This window comes from Salvelinus namaycush, chromosome 15 (assembly GCF_016432855.1).
Source record: "Salvelinus namaycush isolate Seneca chromosome 15, SaNama_1.0, whole genome shotgun sequence".
NCBI lineage: Eukaryota > Metazoa > Chordata > Actinopteri > Salmoniformes > Salmonidae > Salvelinus > Salvelinus namaycush.
Genome location: NC_052321.1, coordinates 16,829,670 through 16,850,948, shown reverse-complemented (window position 1 = coordinate 16,850,948; position 21,279 = coordinate 16,829,670). Strand labels below are relative to the sequence as shown.

The 21,279-nt window shown below is 46.1% G+C and overlaps 1 protein-coding gene across 1 annotated transcript in view; it reads left to right on the top strand.

The window, feature by feature from the left end:
* LOC120059971 (ryanodine receptor 3-like) overlaps positions 1-21,279 on the top strand; it is a 153,962-nt gene that overhangs the window by 81,853 nt on the left and 50,830 nt on the right. The window contains exons 14-36 of the mRNA XM_039009049.1: positions 1,291-1,426; positions 3,398-3,493; positions 3,741-3,859; positions 5,463-5,596; positions 5,785-6,026; positions 6,248-6,440; positions 7,936-8,152; positions 8,390-8,494; positions 11,303-11,406; positions 12,178-12,261; positions 12,452-12,611; positions 13,008-13,155; positions 13,263-13,465; positions 13,739-13,913; positions 15,219-15,427; positions 17,171-17,373; positions 17,483-17,552; positions 17,660-17,820; positions 17,942-18,107; positions 18,755-18,841; positions 18,970-19,196; positions 19,338-20,154; positions 20,643-20,843. Coding sequence (XP_038864977.1) covers positions 1,291-1,426; positions 3,398-3,493; positions 3,741-3,859; positions 5,463-5,596; positions 5,785-6,026; positions 6,248-6,440; positions 7,936-8,152; positions 8,390-8,494; positions 11,303-11,406; positions 12,178-12,261; positions 12,452-12,611; positions 13,008-13,155; positions 13,263-13,465; positions 13,739-13,913; positions 15,219-15,427; positions 17,171-17,373; positions 17,483-17,552; positions 17,660-17,820; positions 17,942-18,107; positions 18,755-18,841; positions 18,970-19,196; positions 19,338-20,154; positions 20,643-20,843 — 4,257 coding nt within the window. The remainder of the gene's footprint in view (positions 1-1,290; positions 1,427-3,397; positions 3,494-3,740; positions 3,860-5,462; positions 5,597-5,784; positions 6,027-6,247; positions 6,441-7,935; positions 8,153-8,389; positions 8,495-11,302; positions 11,407-12,177; positions 12,262-12,451; positions 12,612-13,007; positions 13,156-13,262; positions 13,466-13,738; positions 13,914-15,218; positions 15,428-17,170; positions 17,374-17,482; positions 17,553-17,659; positions 17,821-17,941; positions 18,108-18,754; positions 18,842-18,969; positions 19,197-19,337; positions 20,155-20,642; positions 20,844-21,279) is intronic.

The following is a 21,279-nucleotide window of genomic DNA, read 5'->3' as shown; positions in this document are numbered from 1 at the left end:
CTTGCAATGTCCTTTCTCACTGGGCTTGCATAACTCTTAGCATGTCTGATCAGCAGAGGTGGGACCAAGTCATTGTTTTACAAGTCACAAGTAAGTCTCAACTCTTAGCACTCAAGTCCCAAGTCAAGACAGGCAAGTCCGAGTCAAGTCTCAAGTCAAGACCGACAAGTATCAAGTCAAGTCTCAAGTCCTAAACTTTGAGTTTTGAGTCCTAAACAAGTCATAATGTGCTCTTCACCAAATGTAATACCATTTCATATGTTTAACAAGAGTAATAGTTAGTATATTACATTCACGCAAATCATGAATGCTTTTAAAAATATCTATATATTTATTACTTTCCAAATAAACGTTATATTTCCATGGAAATACATGGGTAGCCATGAGAAAGACCCCCCCCCCCCCCCCTCCCCCCATAGCGATCGACTAACGAGGATCGTGGCGCATTCGGGCGATGTAGGCTTGTACACAATTGCCCAACCTTAACACACACACGCAAACACTCTCTCTGTGTGGTTACAGTAGGCTAACGTATGTCAATGGTTTTAGGAACAGCAGTAACATCAGGCAGGATTTAGGCTACCAACTGCCTAGCCAGTTGTAGCTCAATCTTGGGTGCAATGATCACGTTCCCACACTGATTGACTGTGTGGAGGCTCATTGATTTAACGTTATGTTAGCCTACATGCTACACTAGCAAAGTTATAAATTATATAGCTGTCGGCTATATTAGCCACGACTTACCATTCTTTGTGCAGCTTCAAATGTCGAACAAAGTTGGAAATTGTTGCGCCTCCGTCTGTAATTTTGTTCCCGCATGTTTTGCAAGTTGCAATCCGTTTTTGTTGATACAGCGTCGTCTTTGTATCCGAAAATAATAATTTTGGGTATCATCTTTCCAAGGGCTCCATCTGAATTCAGCCGCCGACGTTCCTCTGCATTGCCACGCACAGCTTTTTCTCAGCTGGCACAATTTGATTGGCTGCTGTCCGATTCAAACTGTAATCCGTTAAATGAAGAGTTGATGCGCTGCACACTTTTTTTAATAGCATCATTTTTTATATTTGGGCTTGGGGAGGGTATCAAGTCAGGTCGAGTCAAAAGGCTCAAGTCCAAGTTAAATCACGAGTCATTGGTGTTAAAGTCAAAGTCGAGTTGCAAGTCATCATATTTGTGACTCGAGTCTCACTCGAGTCCAAGTCATGTGACTTGGACCATATAGGGAAAATGGCACCATTTTGGAAGCACCCTAGGAGCTGACATGTGATGATGGGTGTGACTGTGTTTCAGGGCATGCTGACTCTGGTGTCTTGCTGCATCGACCGTCTCAACGTGTACAACAGTGCAGCCCACTTTGGGGAGTGTGCCGGGGCAGAGGCTGGGGCTTCCTGGAAGGAAATCCTCAACCTGCTCTATGAGCTGCTGGGTGAGAGAGACATTAGAAGAGTTCATTGTCCTCCAACGAGGACAGAGTCTTATACACAAGTCATCACACCAATACTGTAACAGTGACATAAAGAGTCACAGTAGGCCAAGACAAACACACACACACACACACACACACACACACACACACACACACACACACACACACACACACACACACACACACACACACACACACACACACAATGTTGATTACAACTTTATGATCTACATACATAGGTGATTGAGACTCAGTCTCACCTTTCACTACTGTTTAGGGAGAGATTACAATGGTGAAAACAACACACATGCACGCAAACACACACACAGTAATCAGTCACAGGTACCAGAGTCATTGTAGCCTGCCACTAACGCCCTGGCCATCCCAGCGTTGCTCTTACCAACCACAGGCCTGCGTCTCACTGCTGCGCTGGGATTATTTGGGTTAGCTGAGCTGGTATTTACAGAGCTGTTTCTGGTCCTCTAGGCACCCTGGGGTGGTGTTTCCCTAACTTACACTGCTGTTTGCTGTCTGTAAGGATGCCTCAGTACACATGCACTCTAGCACACACACACACACACACACACACACACACACACACACACACACACACACACACACACACACACACACACACACACACACAATAACACACACACACACACACACACACACACACACACACACACACAGACACACACACACACACACACACACACACACACACACACACACACACACACACACACACACACACACACACACACACACACACACACACACACACACACACACACACACACACACACACACACACACACACACACACACACACAGACACACACACACACACACACACACACAATAACACACACACACACACACACACACACACACACACACACACACACACACACACACACACACACACACACACACACACACACACACACACACACACACACACACACACACAGGGGCTGAAGTTGGGTGCTGGGGCTGGGAGTGGATAAGGATAGCATGCAGATTTCAGGTCTGTGAGAAGTGCTTCCAGGGCTTCTTCCTGACTGTACATCTCCCACAGCACACTGCATGTCCAACACACACTCCTAGCCAGCCTGGACTGTGCCATGCTCACCAGTTTGCTTTCTAACCCATAAGGAACCACACCATCCCTTCTCACCAATGTATTTGGTTGTTGTTTGGTCACTCTGTTATCCATGTCCTTACATAAGCCCTAAAATTGCCAGAATCGCAGACCAGTCCAACCGTTCATGGCAGTTGGACATTACAGCCATTCCCTCACAGTAGCAGAACTCTTTCTTTGTCTCAGAAGCTTCCCAGCTCTAGTGTCTGTGTCAATGTCTAAGCCCTTCTGTTCCCCTCTGAGTGTGTCCTTCACAGCGTGTTTACATGGTGCTTTCTCCTCTTGGGGAGCATTAGTGTGCAGACCACGTCCCCCATCTCATAGTCCTTCCTTCATGCACCTGCTCCAGCTAAATGGATTTTGGAGCTAGGCTTCCTCTCCTCTGTTTGTCTGCGCTGGGTGACCCTGTCATTTTTGGCTTGGACGACTCTCCTGTGCCCCCGATGTCACGCCCTCCCTCTGCACTCTGCTGCTTAATTCATATGGATGAGGATTAGGAAAAGGACACTACTCTTTCCTTGGCATGGAGTGTGGTTTAAGGTGTGCGTTTTGGGTGACGTTGTTGTTGTGTAAGATGTAGGTTTTGGCAGTGTTGTTGGCTGTAGGTCAAAGACATCTTCATAACTATGTAACATGTCTCCTTGGGTTTAATTATTTGTTGTGAAAGATGTACAGTCATGTTCGGTAGTGTTTTTCTATAGTTGCTAGGTTTTCTGTACTGTAGGTCAAAGATCAGCAATTTGCATTATCCTCTTCAAACTAGCCAACTGTGTAGGAATGTGTCTCCTCCCCTTGACCTGTGACCTTGTCCATGTGTCCTGTAGCGGCGCTGATCCGAGGCAACAGGAACAACTGCACCCAGTTCTCCAACAACCTGGACTGGCTGGTCAGCAAGCTGGAGAGACTCGAGTCCTCCTCAGGTACCATGATGATGACATGTTTAAAGCTCTGTTTGTCGTTGACCTACCGTTCCTTCGGCTGCATGCTGACTGGACAGGGTTCAAAAGGTGATGTGTAGTTGGATTACGCTGCTGTAAACCCCAGACCTGGTGTTTAGAGTCCTGAATGGGTTTAGTTATGCTTTACTATGTATCGTCATACCCAGAAACATGCGTTTAAGGAACGTCCTTTCGTGTCTTGTTCCCTTGTTCTCTGTGGCCACGGCAGGCATACTGGAGGTTCTCCACTGCATTCTAACTGAGAGCCCGGAGGCTTTAAATATCATCCAGAGAGGACACATCAAGTCCATCATCTCCCTGCTCTACAAACATGGACGCAACCACAAGGTGAGCTGAAACAGGAGGAGGAGCTGTATCAAATATCACCATGATCAAGTGGATGTAGCGACATTGTTTGTTATTTTGATACCATTTGTCCATCACAACAGCTTGACCACAGTTACTTATAAAGCACAGTAATTCACTCATGAGCCTGCGTTTTATTAGTACACCCAGTGCTGACAGGGCTGCAGAGAGTTGATGAGTTCTTGTTGGGGCTGGGCATTTGGTTGTTATGTGTATAGAGATCAATATGTTTGCATTGAAATTAGATCTCCAGCGGCAGGTTGCCATTTATTGTCATGAATCTTGTCCTGGAGGCAGCTCTGCAGAGTGGTCACTAACTGGCACAGCCACAAAGTATTAAAATCAGATTTTAAACCTAACCCTAACCTTAACCATGCTGTTAAACCTAATGGCTAACCCTAACCTTAAATCTAACCTGTACCCCCGCACATTGACTCGGTACCGGTACCCCCTGTATATAGCCTCGTTATTGTTATTTTATTGTGTTACTTTTTCTTATTTTTTACTTTAGTTTATTTGGTAAATATTTTCTTAACTCTTTTTTGAACTGCACTGTTGGTTAAGGGCTTGTAAGTAAGCATTTCACGGTAAGGTCTACACATGCTGTCTACACATGCATGTGACAAATAAAGTTTGATTTGATTTGAAATCTGCAAACTGTTTTGACAACCCAACCAAATTCACATAGAAATGTGCATTATAGATCTGTCATTCTCATTGAAAGCAAGTCTAAGAAGTGGTAGATTGATCTGTTATTATCTATTTCTATGCTTCCTGTAATTAAGTTTAGTTTTTGTGTGTTTTACTTTCAGTTTTGTACTCCAGCTTCAAACAGCTGAAAATATAATATTTTGGGTTATGGAAAATATATTTCACATCGGTTTAGATGGTACAATGATTCTCTACACTATACTTGCTTGTTTTGTCACATAAACTGAAATTAGGAAAAACTATTAGAATTTTAGCAACCAGAAAATGGCAGAGCGATTTCTGCATAGTCCACCATTAAATTAAGCAAATTTTGGTTTTCATACATTTTTACAATATAGCCAATTTTGACTTTGCAGCTGGCCCATCTAGTGAAAACCACTCAGTTCTGCCTCCAAGGCAAGATTCATGACAATAAACGTCAACCTGCTCTCCAGTGGGCTGTCATCTCCTTTGTCATAAATCACAGTCGATGTATCATTTGGCTGTGGCCCCTTATGAAGCGGCGGATAATAAAGCACAGGTCTTGGCCTGGCGCTCTTGGCTGCCGTTCCTTGCCCATTTAATTCCTCTGCTTTGTAAAGCCAGGTTGGGCCCCCATGCATCAAAATTATATTACTGGATATGGTTTCACCCTGATTAGCATCTCTCAGTAATTATGGCTGGCTGCATTAATAGCTGCATAAAAAGGTTCTCCCTCTAATAGCAACATGAAAAAGGACTACGGATGAGCTGGTAGTCCTTAGTCCTCTCTCTCCCTGTCTCTCCCTCTCAGGGTTTGAATGGGTTAGATGAGCTGTATTCTGTACTCAGTGATTAGGGAGCTGCTATATTCACCCCCTCCTCCTCTCTCTCCCTTTCTCTCCTCAACCTGCAGATTCTGGATGTGCTCTGCTCCCTCTGTGTGTGTAACGGGGTGGCTGTAAGAGCCAATCAGAATCTTATCTGTGATCACCTGCTCCCTAAAAGAGATCTGCTTCTCCAGACCCGATTGGTCAATGACGTCCAAAGGTAACAAGCCATCCAATCCCAGCCCGGTATAATTAGATTAATGCGCTACTGGTTGTAATGTAAGAGTGATAGTGTTGAATATTCTTCTCTTTGCTGTGTTTGTTTGATGGGATTGTGCATAGTGCCTAAAGAAACATTGATCACAATTATATGATTAAGCCCTAATCCGAGTCTCTGATACTTGGCAGCATGAGGCCCAACATCTTCCTGGGAGTGAGTGAGGGCTCGGCCCAGTATAAGAAGTGGTACTACGAGCTGATGATTGACCAGGTGGACCACTTCTTGACCAGCGACCCCTCTCACCTGCGTGTGGGCTGGGCCACCAACAAGGGTTACGCCCCTTACCCTGGTGGAGGGGAGGGCTGGGGGGGCAACGGGGTGGGGGACGACCTCTACTCTTACGGCTTTGACGGACTTCATCTCTGGTCAGGTGGGTATCCGCAGTAGATGTTTGCTTTCATCTTAACCTAGCTGCTCCACATTAAGTCACCTGATTCATAAATGATGAGATGTAACCCAGGGCTAAGACCAGATTGTGTCTAGACAGTGTGTGTCCTACAGGGTAAATCGGTCTGCTCTGCCCAAAGAGTGTGTGTTCATGTGTGTGTGTCTTGTAGGTCATATTTAAGTGCTGACACTGGTTTATTGCAGGTCGTATCTCCCGGGCGGTGGCTTCTATTAACCAACACATCCTGACCTCTGAGGATGTGGTGAGCTGTTGTCTGGACCTGGGAGCTCCCAGCATCTCCTTCAGGATCAATGGACAGCCCGTACAGGGCATGTTCGAGAACTTCAACATCGATGGACTCTTCTTCCCTGTTGTCAGCTTCTCTGCTGGCGTCAAGTATGTGTTTGTCTTAGACACACACCTATGTCATTAACATGAATGAACATGTATACACACCTACAGAGCACTCTCTTCAAATATCTTCCTCTCCTCTCTCTAGTCTGCATGAAAATCCATCTAATCCCTCCCTACATCATTTCCTCTATATACTGTATTAATCCTTAAGGGCTCAGATGCAGGTAGAGGCCATCTTACCCACTTGTGTTGCCATGGCAACTTCAGATGATATGAATGATGTCTGCTAAATGAAATTTCAGGCCCCAGCAAGCTTTCCAGGATTTCATGATCGACTCCGTTTTTGCAGCAAAATGGCATTTTACTATTCTGAACCTTACTCTGTGCTGAGATGTGACGCTTGACAGTTCCAGACATTTCCGTTCACATCAAATTCCACCCAGGGCTGCAAGCTACACTGTATATCAATTACCACAATCAAATTTGCGGAAGCGTTAAACAAAATTAACATAACCTCATATTTATAGAAATTCTGTCAGCGTTATTCTGCATTTGTCTGTGTGTATGATGTCACGAGATGCAGGCCACATCAGATAATGTAAATAAGGAACCCTGTGAGGCTTGAACATTTCCTGTGCTCTGAACTGCTGGCCATGCTATGCCATGGCACAGCCAGTCACTGTGCAGCGACACTTGTTAATAATTGATTGGTGCACTTCACTCAGAATGGACTTGGAGTGAATGCGTCATCATCACTACTATTTCAGCTGCTATTTCAGACAGGGCCCAGGAGGGCTGCTGAGTAGTGGGCTGAAATGCTGCATCATTCTCAGTGTGGGGTAAGTCATAGTCACTCTCTGTTCTACTGGGCTCAGCTGGGGCTTGGTTAGAGATGGGCTGGGGCTCGGTTAGAGCTGGGCTGGGCCTGGGGCTTGGTTAGAGCTGGGCCGAAGCTGGGGCTTGGTTACAGCTGGGCTGGGGCTCGGTTGGAGCTGGGGTTCGGTTGGAGCTGGGCTGGGGCTTGGTTGGAGCTGGGCTGGGGCTCGGTTGGAGCTTGGCTGGGGCTCGGTTGGAGCTGGGGTTCGGTTGGAGCTTGGCTGGGGCTCGGTTGGAGCTGGGGCTTGGTTAGAGCTGGGCTGAAGCTGGGGCTTGGTTACAGCTGGGCTGGGGCTCGGTTGGAGCTGGGGTTCGGTTGGAGCTCGGCTGGGGCTCGGTTGGAGCTGGGCTGGAGCTCGGTTGGAGCTTGGCTGGGGCTCGGTTGGAGCTGGGGTTCGGTTGGAGCTTGGCTGGGGTTCGGTTGGAGCTGGGCTGGGGCTCGGATGGAGCTGGGCTAGGGCTCGGTTGGAGCTGGGCTGGGGCTCGGTTGGAGCTTGGCTGGGGCTCGGTTGGAGCTTGGCTGGGGCTCAGTGGCTCTATGCTCTGCTCTAATCCTTTCCTCTAACCCCTCCACCAAAATCAACCCATCAACCCCCTTCATCACTTTCAAGCTCATGCACATACTGAACACACTAATTGACTAAGTCCCCCTCTCCCTCAGGGTGCGTTTCCTGTTGGGCGGTCGTCATGGCGACTTCAAGTTCCTGCCTCCGTCAGGCTACGCTCCGTGTTACGAGGCCCTGCTCCCTAAGGAGAAGATGAAGGTGGAGCCAGTGAAGGAGTACAAGAGGGACATGGAGGGGGTCCGAGACCTGCTGGGGACCACACAGTTCATGTCCCAGGCCTCCTTCATACCCACCCCTGTGGAGACCAGCCAGGTAACAGGGGTATGGCATTCAGCTCAGAATCCTCATATTAACTGTGACATGGCTCATCTGAAACACAGTTACAGTGATTATACTGCATGTTTGTAAGGATGTTGTACAATCATACCTACAGAGGAAGGGTTTCCAAATATCCAAAAATGTATGATTGATGACATAAGCCTGCTGTACTGTCTACAAACAGATGCTGTTTATCTACGACACAGATTCTTTGTGTTCTCTGTCTCTCAGATCGTCATGCCGCCATACCTGGAGAAGGTCCGGGACAGACTGGCTGAGAATATCCACGAGCTGTGGGGCATGAACAAGATAGAACTGGGCTGGTCTTATGGGAAGGTAGGAGAACTCTTTAACACTGATGGAGAGAATAGAGTCACAGAGCACTGGCAAACCCTTTTGGACAGTCCATGTCATTGGCATACATAGGAAAGACATGATACACTAAATGGGTTATCACTCAGCTGATAATTTCAGCCAATATAAACATGAATAAAATTGTATTATGAAATACAGTACACATCAGCTTTCACATTTTTGTTTGTGTTAAACAATTATCAATATACTGTAATTGATCTATGTGAAATGCATTAACCCTAAACTAATCGTACAAGTTCTACCATCATTAAAGCAACAAAACAAGCCTGTACACCATTTTGCTTTCTCTTTTATAATTTGCGGTACAAACCAAACAGAGGGTAAGTGAAGAATACTCCTGTCTTTCTCCCATTGTGCTCCTCATACCATTCATTCTAGAGACTTCATTATAGTTTGTTTGTAGGCGACAGAATCATATTTTTTGTGTTCTTAAAGGGATAGTTCGGGATTTTGGCAACGAAGCCCTTTATTTATTTCCCTAGAGTCAGATTAACTCATGGATACCATTTTTATGTCTCTGCATCCATTAAGAAGGAAGTTAGAGGTAATTTCATGAGCCAATGCTAACTGGCTTAGCACAAAGAAGACTGGAAGTATTCAGGTACAGCACAGCTAGCACTTCCAGTCTTCGTGTTAAACTAATCTTGGGAAGTAGATAAAGGGCCTCATTGCCAAAATCCCGAACTATCCCTTTATTGAGTTACAATGAAATTGTTTTAGCCAAGGGCACAGCAGGACATTTTTGGCCATTTCAATGGACACATTACTGATGGAATAGAACTTATGAGGGGTCTTTTTATTTCTCTCTTGATAGTTTAATTCCAGATTATTAAACTGGACGCTAATTCATCAAGTCCTACTGAAATAACAATTGGGTGAGTGTTTCTTGGTTTCATGTGAGTAGATGATTGCCAAAGTGACCTGAGGTGCGTTCAGTTCGCTTGAACGTTTGCTATGTTGTGGGACGGTTTGTACTGAGCGACACGTTTCTCCAAAACGTTCTTGTACGTTCTTGAGCAGACTTTGAGGTACGTTTGCTCCCGTTTGGTGGGAGTGGAGAGGTGTGACTTGTTGCAGTGAGTGACGTATTTAAAGGCAGTCGCAATGCTGACAGCTTTCCCCAACCCACAATCCAACCCCTCCATGTTTTTCAACTGGTCGTTCAGAACAGCACCGTTTCCTCTTAATTGAACGTCCCAGAACGTAAAAACGTTCTGAACGTTCTGAACGTCCCAGAACGTAAGAATGTCCCAGAACGTAAAAACGTTCTGAACGTTCCAGAACGTAAAAACGTTCTGAACGTAATCTAGATCGTAAAATGTTCTGAACGTTCCAGAACATAACAACGTTTTAGAACGTAAAAACGTTTTGAATGTAATCCAGAACGTAAAAACGTTTTAGAACGTCAAAACGTTTTAGAACGTAAAAACGTTCCAGAATGTAAAAACGTTCTGAACGTTCCAGAACATAAATTCGTTCTGAACGTTCCAGAACGTAAAAACATTCTGAACACTGCTCTGTTGTGCCCTACTGCCCTTAAAGGTGCAGACAATCAATACCAGAAACAATATGCAACACAGCTCTTATGTCTATATTACAAATGTGATGGAGTTTAGAGTAGATCCTCCTGTTCTCTCAGTCTTACTGAATGATTCTCTCAGTCCTCCACTCCCTTCATCCACCCTATCCCCATTTGTAAACTCCACTGTGACGGTGGGATTTCTCCACCCACAGAACAGCCAGCCATTCCTTCAGTTCCAACATCTTAATAAAGCCTTTTATTTGGGGTGAGGACATCTATTACGCCGGGGTCAAGTTCTCTCTCTCATTCATTAAAACAGAATTCTGCACACCAGACATACCAGGTCGGCTTTTATATGTGATTTTAACGAGACCTTGTTAGCTCGGGCCAGGTGACATTGTCCTGGCCGGCTATAGAGCTAGCTTCACCAGGGAGACATCAGTGTGCTGAAGCCAGGCTGAACCGAACTCATACAGTACCTGGTATTGTATTCCACTCTCCATAGAGCACAGCTCCAGTGCTTAATAAAGAGGTGAGAGGTGTAGTTGCTGGGGTTGCTATGGGGTAGAACTACCTGACGCACTTCCTAATCAGACAGGTATAGCATAGTTATAATAGGTGTATCAGCATGGGCCATTGAAAGTATAAAAAGGGTCTCAAACAAGACGTGTGACTCATATGGAGGCTATTAAGAATGACATGTACTTCTTTGTCCTCTAGCACAGCCCTCTTTGAATGGACTGTAATAGGCTGCAGGAAACTCTGTACTATTCACAAAAGAGCTGCCTGGTGTTCATTTAGCACACAAATAGCCATGTATGTGTAAATGTTTTCTTGGTCAACATGGATGTAATACTGCTTGGGCTGCAGAGAACAGCCAAACGGATTATTTGGCGTAAAACACAGCAGTCAAGAATAGAATTACATATCTCACTTGGTAATGCAGACTCACATCTCTCTATCTTCCAAGAAAACATGCTCCTCCAACTACATTCATAACATGTCCACTAGACTAGATCATGTTGTCACTCCAGTACACCAGTAGCTCTCTGTAATTAAGGAGACAACATACCTACTCCTCTGTTGATTCACAATTACCTTCATTGTGATTCAAATTATACTTATAGTTGTCTATTGTGTTTTTTTATATATTTTTTTATTTTGGAGTATTTCTGCCCCTCTTCTTCAATACATGTACAGTAACTGAAATATTCATACGTCAACAATTATTTCTATGTGTTTCTCAGATAAGGGACGATAATAAGCGACATCACCCCTGCCTTGTGGATTTTTCCAAACTACCTGAAACAGAAAAGAATTACAACCTGCAGATGTCAACTGAAACCTTGAAGTATGTCCTGCATTATAAGTAACACTATATTAGACCCACTGAGAAAAGGAGGAAGACAAGGAGAGAGATATGACAGAAGCTGTGGGTGAACCAGGGGCTCAGTCAGGAAGTAGACTGAAGGCTCTCTCCTGCTGGGCTCTCAGCACCTAAAACACCCCAGTGTTCCTGACATCACCCACCTATCACCGTAGGACATCTGCTATTGATCCACTGACAGCCCACACTGACGCTGAGAAACAAACGTTTCAAGAGACAGAGAAGTGTGTGTGAGTGATGCGTGTGTGTGTTTAGAGAGGGCGGTAAAGACTGGTTTGATTAACGTTCATCTACAGTGACATTGACACAACAGAAACAGACAGCGTGGGCCCCGAAAGAGCAGCCCCGCCATTCTGCAATCACACCACATCTCTCCTTTGTCCTCTTACTATGACAAAGCAATGAGATCCTGCTGATAGTAGTACCTAGTGAATAACTCTTCCTTAATACGTCTTTAAGGGGATATCTATGGTTTCATAATGGACAAGGACATGCATGATTGAACAAATCATTACTCTCTTCACGTTGGTTCTATTGCCAGTCTGTGTGATGTAGAAATAGGGCAGAAACCCACCAGACCTAGTATCATAACATTATGCCTGCTGATTATAGTATTTAGTAGAGTGTGCAGGCCATGTGAGTGTCTTAAACTGTCACATACTAAGAGAGCTGATCCTGTGTAGACAGATCTAATCAGCCAGGTTGGGGAGTGTTAATATGTGTGTCTCTTCACAGGACCCTGCTGGCATTAGGCTGCCATGTTGTCCAGGTCAACGCCAACGCTGAAGAGGACCTGAAGAAGATCAAACTCCCAAAAAAGTAAGTGTACTGTAGAGTAACAGATGATGGAATGGACAGAGAATGGACAACATCAATAACCCAATACATTATATACCAACTTCTAGATATGTAGACGTGTTCTGTATAGAATAGTAGAAATGTGAAACATCTAGACATATGTGTGTTTTGTCCAGGGGTTAATCTTGATAATGTCCTGTTTTGATTGAAGCTACATGATGTCGAATGGTTACAAGCCCACACCGCTGGAGCTGTCTGACGTGAAAGTGACCCCAGGTCAGGAGCTCCTGGTGGAGAAACTGGCGGAGAACGCCCACAATGTGTGGGCCAAGGACAGGATCAAACAGGGTTGGACCTACGGCATTCAACAGGTAAAGCACACAGTCATCTGTGTTAAGTCTTTGTGAAAGGACTGCAGGTTCATACTATCCCAGCTCATACAGTACCACACAAAGGTTTTATAACACAGACAAAACAATGACCCTCTCTCTATGCAAGCCACAAAAAAATGCTAAATGGGACACAACCTCCACCACCTCCTGCAGAGTGAGGAATGATGCTGAAAGGATTCACAGAGTATAGAGTCATAGTAATAACATCAACACTCAATGACCCTTAGGGATTGGCAGTGCAGTCGTAACAAGCATTGGCCTAGAGCATGTCCCTGGAGTGGTCTGTGTGTGTGTGTGTGTGTGTGTGTGTGTGTGTGTGTGTGTGTGTGTGTGTGTGTGTGTGATTCTAACGGTGCCTGTCTTTTCTCAATGCAGGATGTGAAGAGTAAGAGGAACCCTCGCCTGGTGCCATATTCTTTTTTAGACGAGCGCACTAAGAAGTCCAACAGGGATAGCCTCCGTGAGGCCATCCGCACTCTGATTGGATACGGATACAACATCGAACCTCCCGACCAGGATGGCGGTAAGTTATCATTACCACACAAACCCATGCTGACATCCATGGTTAGGATGTATAAAACAGTAGAAGACTTCCTGTGTTGATACTGTGGCTGTCCTCCCACCCAGCAGGCCACGTGGTGGAGAGACTGAGCATCGACAAAATACGCTTCTTCCGCGTGGAGAGAACGTATGCGGTGCTGACAGGGAAGTGGTACTTTGAGTTTGAGGCGGTGACGGGAGGTGACATGCGTGTGGGCTGGGCCAGACCTGGATGTAAGCCTGATGTAGAGCTGGGTACTGATGAGCTAGCCTTCGTCTTCGATGGATACAAGGTGAACCCTCCCTTCTTCTTCCTACATCATTGAACATCATGTACTCATAGAGTGAACGTGTAACTTTGTGTTAATGTTAGCTGATGATAGGATACACTGGAGAATAGATTTTTTTGTTGGTCCTATAATTTAAGATTGAGTAAGATTGCAAAGGTTAGGCTGACTGTGTGTGTGTGTGTGTGTGTGTGTGTGTGTGTGTGTGTGTGTGTGTGTGTGTGTGTGTGTGTGTGTGTGTGTGTGTGTGTGTGCGTCTGTGCATGTTTTTATCTTCAGGGTCACCGTCTGAACATGGGCAGCCGTTTCTTTGGGCGTTGTTGGCAGGCGGGGGATGTGGTGGGCTGCATGATCAACATGGAGGACAAGTCTATGATTTTCACCCTCAATGGAGAGATCCTCATCACCAACAAGGGCTCCGAGCTCTGCTTCGCCGACTTCGAGACGGAGGACGGTAAGTGTGTGAGACTGAAGATGGTGGGCATGTAAAACAGCCAGCAGTGTGTGAGACTGAAGATGGTGAATACTGTATGTAAAACAGCCAGCAGTGTGTGAGACTGAAGATGGTGAGTATGTAAAACAGCCAGCAGTGTGTGAGACTGAAGATGGTGAGTACTGTATGTAAAACAGCCAGCAGTGTGTGAGACTGAAGATGGTGAGTACTGTATGTAAAACAGCCAGCAGTGTGTGAGACTGAAGATGGTGAGTACTGTATGTAAAACAGCCAGCAGTGTGTGAGACTGAAGATGGTGAGTACTGTATGTAAAACAGCCAGCAGTGTGTGAGACTGAAGATGGTGAGTACTGTATGTAAAACAGCCAGCAGTGTGTGAGACTGAAGATGGTGAGTACTGTATGTAAAACAGCCAGCAGTGTGTGAGACTGAAGATGGTGAGTACTGTATGTAAAACAGCCAGCAGTGTGTGAGACTGAAGATGGTGAGTACTGTATGTAAAACAGCCAGCAGTGTGTGAGACTGAAGATGGTGAGTATGTAAAACAGCCAGCAGTGTGTGAGACTGAAGATGGTGAGTACTGTATGTAAAACAGCCAGCAGTGTGTGAGACTGAAGATGGTGAGTACTGTATGTAAAACAGCCAGCAGTGTGTGAGACTGAAGATGGTGAGTACTGTATGTAAAACAGCCAGCAGTGTGTGAGACTGAAGATGGTGAGTACTGTATGTAAAACAGCCAGCAGTGTGTGAGACTGAAGATGGTGAGTACTGTATGTAAAACAGCCAGCAGTGTGTGAGACTGAAAATGGTGAGTATGTAAAACAGCCAGCAGTGTGTGTGTGAGACAGAGGATGAAGAGTGTGTGTCACGGACCTCTCTAAGCTCTGCTCCCTCTCTTATGTCTCTGTGCCGCCAGATCACTGACAGACATGCTGACAAGTTAACCTAAAACCACCATGCTGAGAAAATGAGTGCAAAATCAGTGCCTCCCCATTATGGAATTACCTTTATATAATGTGACACTTCTAAATTGGCTTGGATAGATTTGACCCTCCCCCCGCTGTGTGTGTGACAGGTGCTCTCTCTCTCTCTCTCTCTCTCTCTCTCTCTCTCTCTCTCTCTCTCTCTCTCTCTCTCTCTCTCTCTCTCTCTCTCTCTCTCTCTCTCTCTCTCTCTCTCTCTCTCTCTCTCTCTCTCTCTCTCTCTCTCTCTCTCTCTCTCTCTCTCTCTCTCTCACCCCCCTCCACCCCTCCACCCCTTCTCTCTCTCTATCTCTCCCTCATCTCTCTCTGTCTCTGTCTCTCAGGTTTTATCCCAGTATGTAGTCTGGGCCTGTCCCAGGTGGGTCGTATGAACCTGGGGAAGGATGCCAGTACCTTTAAGTACTACACCATGTGTGGTCTCCAGGAGGGCTTTGAACCCTTTGCTGTCAACATGAACCGTGAGGTCACCATGTGGTTCAGCAAACGCCTCCCCACCTTTTTCAATGTGCCAAAGAACAACAACCACATAATGGTAAGACAGACAATAATATCTTTTAGAAAATCAAAATCAATCACAAAATCAATATTGTAATATACAGTTGAAGTCGGAAGTTTACATACACCTTAGCTAAATACATTTAAACTCAGTTTTTCACAAATCTTGACATTTAATCCGAGTAAACATTCCCTGTCTTATGCCAGTTAGGATCACCACTGTATTTTAAGAATGTGAAATGTCAGAATAATAGTAGAGAGAATGATTAATTTCAGCTTTTATTTCTTTCATCACATTTCCAGTGGGTCGGAAGTTTACATACACTCAATTAGTATTTGGTAGCATTGCCTTTAAATTGTTTAACTGGGTCAAATGTGTTGGGTAGCCTTCCACAAGCTTCCCACAATAAGTTGGATGAATTTTGGCCCATTCCTCCTGACAGAGCTGGTGTAACTGAGTCAGGTTTGTAGGCCTCCTTGCTCGCACACGTTTTTTCAGTTCTGCCCACAAATTTTCTATAGGATTGAGGACAGGGCTTTGTGATGGCCACTCCAATACCTTGACTTTGTTGTCCTTAAGCTATTTTGCCACAACTTTGGAAGTATGCTTGGGGTCATTGTCCATTTGGAAGACCCATTTGGAGGAAAAAGGGGGAGGCTTGCAAGCCAAAGAACACCATCCCAACTGTGAAGCACGGGGGTGGCAGCATCATGTTGTGGGGGTGCTTTCCTGCAGGAGGGACTGGTGCACTTCACAAAATAGATGGCATCATGTGGAAGGAAAATTATGTGGATATATTGAAGCAACATCTCAAGACATCAGTCAGGAACTTAAAGTTCATTATGGCCAAACAGTTCTATTTTTTGTTTCATCAGACCAGAGGACATTTCTCCAAAAAGTACGATCTTTGTCCCCATGTGTAGTTGCAAACCGTAGTCTGGCTTTTTTATGGCGGTTTTGAAGCAGTGGCTTCTTCCTTGCTGAGCGTCCTTTCAGGTTATGTCGATACAGGACTCGTTTTACTTGGATATAGATACTTTTGTACCTGTTTCCTCCAGCATCTTCACATGGTCCTTTGCTGTTGTTCTGGGACTGATTTGCACTTTTCGCACCAAAGTACGTTCATCTCTAGGAGACAGAACGCGTCTCCTTCCTGAGCGGTATGACGGCTGCGTGGTCCCATGGTGTTTATACTTGCGTACTATTGTTTGTACAGATGAACGTGGTACCTTCAGGTGTTTGGAAATTGCTCCCAAGGATGAACCAGACTTGTGGTCTACAATTTTTTTCTGAGATCTTGGCTGATTTCTTTTGATTTTCCCATGATGTCAAGCAAAGAGGCACTGAGTTTGAAGGTAGGCCTTGAAATACATCCACACCTTCAATTGACTCAAATTATGTCAATTAGCTTATCAGAAGCTTCTAAAGCCATGACATAATTTTCTGGAATTTTCCAAGCTGTTTAAAGGCAGTCAACTTAGTGTATGTAAACTTCTGACCCCCTGGAATTGTGATACTGTGAATTATAAGTGAAATAATCTGTCAGTAAACAATTGTTGGAAAAATTACTTGTGTCATGCACAAACTATAGTTTGTCAACAAGAAATTTGTGGAGTGGTTGAAAAATGAGTTTTATTGACTCCAACCTAAGTGTATGTAAACTTCCGACTTCAACTGTACTTACATGTAGAGGTCCACAGAAGGTGAAGATAATAGGCTATTTCACTATATTGTTTAGAATGAGTAAATTAACTGGCATTTTTTTTAAATCTATGCCAGGTGACCAGAATAGATGGCACCATCGACAGCCCTCCCTGTCTGAAGGTGAGTCACAGGACTTTTGGGACCCAGAACAGTAATGGTGACATGGTATACTGTCGTCTGAGCATGCCTGTGGAGTTCCACCCCTTCTTCAAGACCAGCCCTGTCATGGACATGAACGGAGTGCACGAAGAGCACGAGTCCCTGAAACTCAAACACAGGTCAGACCTCTGAACACATTCACTGTTGTGCAACACAAACACAACCTCTAAAAGCACTTTATCTTCTCACATTTTAAATGTTTCTTCAACGCTCATGTTTTCTTTGTAGACATCCACTGAAGTCCATGAGACACAGTCATGACGGAATAAGAGGAACAGATTACAGCAACATCACCACGGTATGAAGTAGATCATAAACAGCTACTGATGGTGCTTGGTATAATGTCACCATTATAGACTTCAGGTGTTGTAGATCAAGCTAACCTGCCACCATGTTGTCTTGCAGTACTACTACTCTGTCAGGGTATTCGCTGGTCAGGATCCATCCTGCGTGTGGGTGGGCTGGGTCACCCCTGACTACCATTACTATAGCAACCACTTCAACCTCAGTAAGAACCGGACGGTGACAGTTACCCTTGGAGACGAGCGTGGGCGGGTCCACGAGAGGTAAGCATGTTGTTAAGGAAACCCTCATCCTCATGTCGGTATCAACAGTAATGATCAGTGCTAATCAAATACCCATCTCTCTCTTCTTTTCTTCCCCTCTTCCTCCCTCACCATTCCCCAGTGTGAGGAGGAGTAACTGCTACATGGTGTGGGGAGGGGATGCCACCAGCTCAGGCCACTCGTCCAGTCGCAGTAATGTGGACCTGGAGATAGGCTGCCTCATTGACCTAGCCACTGGTCTGGTGACCTTCACTGTCAACGGCAAGGAGCTGGCCACCTCCTACCAGGTACTGCATTGCCAACTACACAGAGTGTCTCTGTACAGTCTCTCTCCTATCACACTTTATCGCTTCAGACTCCTTTCTGCTGCTATCAGCCCAACAGTATCTGTCCCATCATGCAGTCTGCCTCTTATCAGACCTGCATCATCTCTAGAAACATATCATTCTGTCCTGATCTCTTCATTACTCATTGTAATAGTCACTCAGTCCTCCTGCCTCGGGCTCAGAAGTAGGGTAGGGGCTGTCTGTCCTGCCTGCCAGCTCTTAACCCAGCGTCTGGCTGTCTCTGTATGTACTCTCAAAACAGAGAAAAAAATCTCCCCTTTGTAGGGCATGATCTTCTTCATTTCTCCCGTCGCAGAAAGACGGTGAGCTTTTAAACTGTTCTGAGTCATCCTGCCAGCCTCTTCCCTAGTCTCTTTCAGCAACGCCTGACCTGACACCAACGCACATAGGCACACACACACACACACACACACACACACACACACACACACACACACACACACACACACACACCGAGTCAGATAGCTACAGAACATCATGCACTTTCACTGCTTTCACTTCCAAGCTGCTCTCTAAGTCACCCTCTATTACTGCGCCTTTTCTGTCTGCAAACGTCTTACGTTAATGTTGTGCTGTTTCTTCTCCAGGTGGAACCCAACACAAAGCTGTTTCCTGCTGTGTTTGTGCGACCGACCAGCCCCAATCTCTTCCAGTTTGAGCTGGCCAAGATAAAGGTAGAGTAACTCGATTCCAATCGCTACTTTCCTGACCTAAAGTGTGTTCAATCTTTCCCCTGTTCTACTGGTATACAATCGACTGTGCGGACCACAACGTTGCTCTGTGTGACCTCTGACCTCTACAGAACACCATGCCTCTGTCGGCGGCCATCTTTAAGAGTGAGCATAAGAACCCAGTGCCTCAGTGCCCTCCGAGGCTGGACGTCCAGACCATCAACTCAGTGCTGTGGAGCCGCATGCCCAACACCTTCCTAAAGGTGGAGACAGCCAGGGTCAGTGAGAGACACGGCTGGGTGGTGCAGTGTCTGGAGCCCCTCCAGATGCTGGCTGTGCACATACCTGAGGAGAACAGGTAGACATTTACATGTGCTTATACATACTGTACACACATACACAGAGGCAGCACACACACCCTGGTTGAGGACATAAGCGCTCCTGTATACTGACATTCTGTGTTTGAACATTGTACTGAACCCCATTGACCTCCCCCCAGGTGTGTTGACATCATGGAGCTGTCTGAGCAGGAGGACCTGAGGACGTTCCACTACCACACCCTGAAGCTCTACTGTGCCCTGTGTGCACTGGGCAATACCCGTGTAGCACACGCCCTCTGCAGCCACCTAGACCAATCCCAGCTGCTCTACACCATCGACAACCAGTATCTGTCAGGCATGCTGCGTGAGGGCTTCTACAACGTCCTGATCAGTGTTCATCTGGAGACGGCCAAGGAGGCCCGCCTCATGATGAACAACGAGTTCATCATCCCCGTCACTGCCGAGACTCGCAGCATCCGCCTGTTCTCCGACGCCACCAAGCACCACTCTCCTCCCGGCGTGGGCCTCAGCACCTCCCTGAAGCCCCGGCTCAACTTCTACCCTCCCTGTTTCATCAGCACCAAGAGGGAGCAGCAGCTGTACAGCCCCCAGATCCCACTGGATGCCCTGAAGGAGAAGGCCATCACCATGCTGACCGAGGCCGTGCAGGGCGGTGGGCATCACATCAGAGACCCTGTAGGGGGCAGCGTGGAGTACCAGTTTGTGCCTATCCTGAGGCTGATTGGCACGCTGCTCACCATGGGCGTGCTGGGCAGTCAGGACGTTCATAAGATCCTGCTGCTCATCGACCCCAACGTGTTCGCGGTGCATCACGAGGAGGCGGCCGCCGCGGTGACGGAGGCCACGGAGAAGGAGGGACTTACAGGTGCCGAGGAGAAGGCGGTGGAGGCCGGGGAGGAGGAGGCTGCCAAAGAGGCCAAGCAGCCAATCAAAGGTCTGCTGGAGAAGAGGCTGCCTGAGCCAGTCAAACGACAGGTAACATGGTTACTGAGACAGAGACACTGCTTCAGCTAGTCTTTCAATCACATGCTCTGCAAAATGCACTGACATTTATAGTCCCTTCCAAAGTCACTTAACCATGTAATGTCTCTGTATCAGTGATTTCTCTTCTCATGAGTCCACTCAGGTACAGTATGTGTCATTAGATGCAGCGGTCTAAGGCACTGCATCTCAGTGCTAGAGGCGTCAATACAGACCCTGGTTCGATTTCAGGCTTTATCACAACCGGCCGTGATTGAGAGTTCCATAGGGCAGCGCACAATTGGCCCAGTGTCGTCCGGGTTAGGATTTGGCCGGGGTAGGCTGTCATTGTAAATGAGAATTTGTTCTTAACTGACTTGCGTAGGTAAATAAAGGTTAAATAAAAAATACAACATAAAAATGAATTTCTGTGTGTCCAAATCCCAGCTGATGTTGAATGTGGAGGCTGACAGATCGTCTCTATGTGTTTTTCTCTCTCGTAGATGTGTGAGCTGCTTCACTACTTCTGTGACTGTGAGCTGAAGCATCGCATCGAGGCCATCGTGTCTTTCTCAGACAGCTTTGTTTCCAAGCTACAGTACAACCAGAAGTTCAGGTACAACGAGCTGATGCTGGCCCTCAACATGTCTGCTGCCGTCACCGCCAAGAAGACCAAGGAGTTCCGCTCCCCTCCCCAAGAACAGGTACACACTGAAATAGAAATAACCTAAGATGGCCTCCTAGTTAAAGATGTAGGTAATGGTGAGTTTATCATCTCTCTCCTGTAGAGTCATAGTATGAGAAAGTCACAGGCAAGCAGTTTTATTCACAGACTTTCGGACGTGGCCGTAACTCTGTAATTGAGTTAGGCTTTTTGAAATGCTGCCCACTTCATGAGGACTGGGATGACTGCAGACATCTGTGTGTGTTAACCTTGTTACACTAGTATTAGATAGAAGTGTTTGCACATTAACACAGGACAGGCTGCTGCTCCTAAGCGAGTGTGCGCACACATACACACTGCAACAAGGGCACAGTGTTCTCATAAACCTCAAAGTGACCCTCTGGCCGCCTCTCCACTCTAAACTAAAAAGAGAGTATTTGGGGGGAGTTGTGGGAGTGTTCAGTCATTTTTCCACA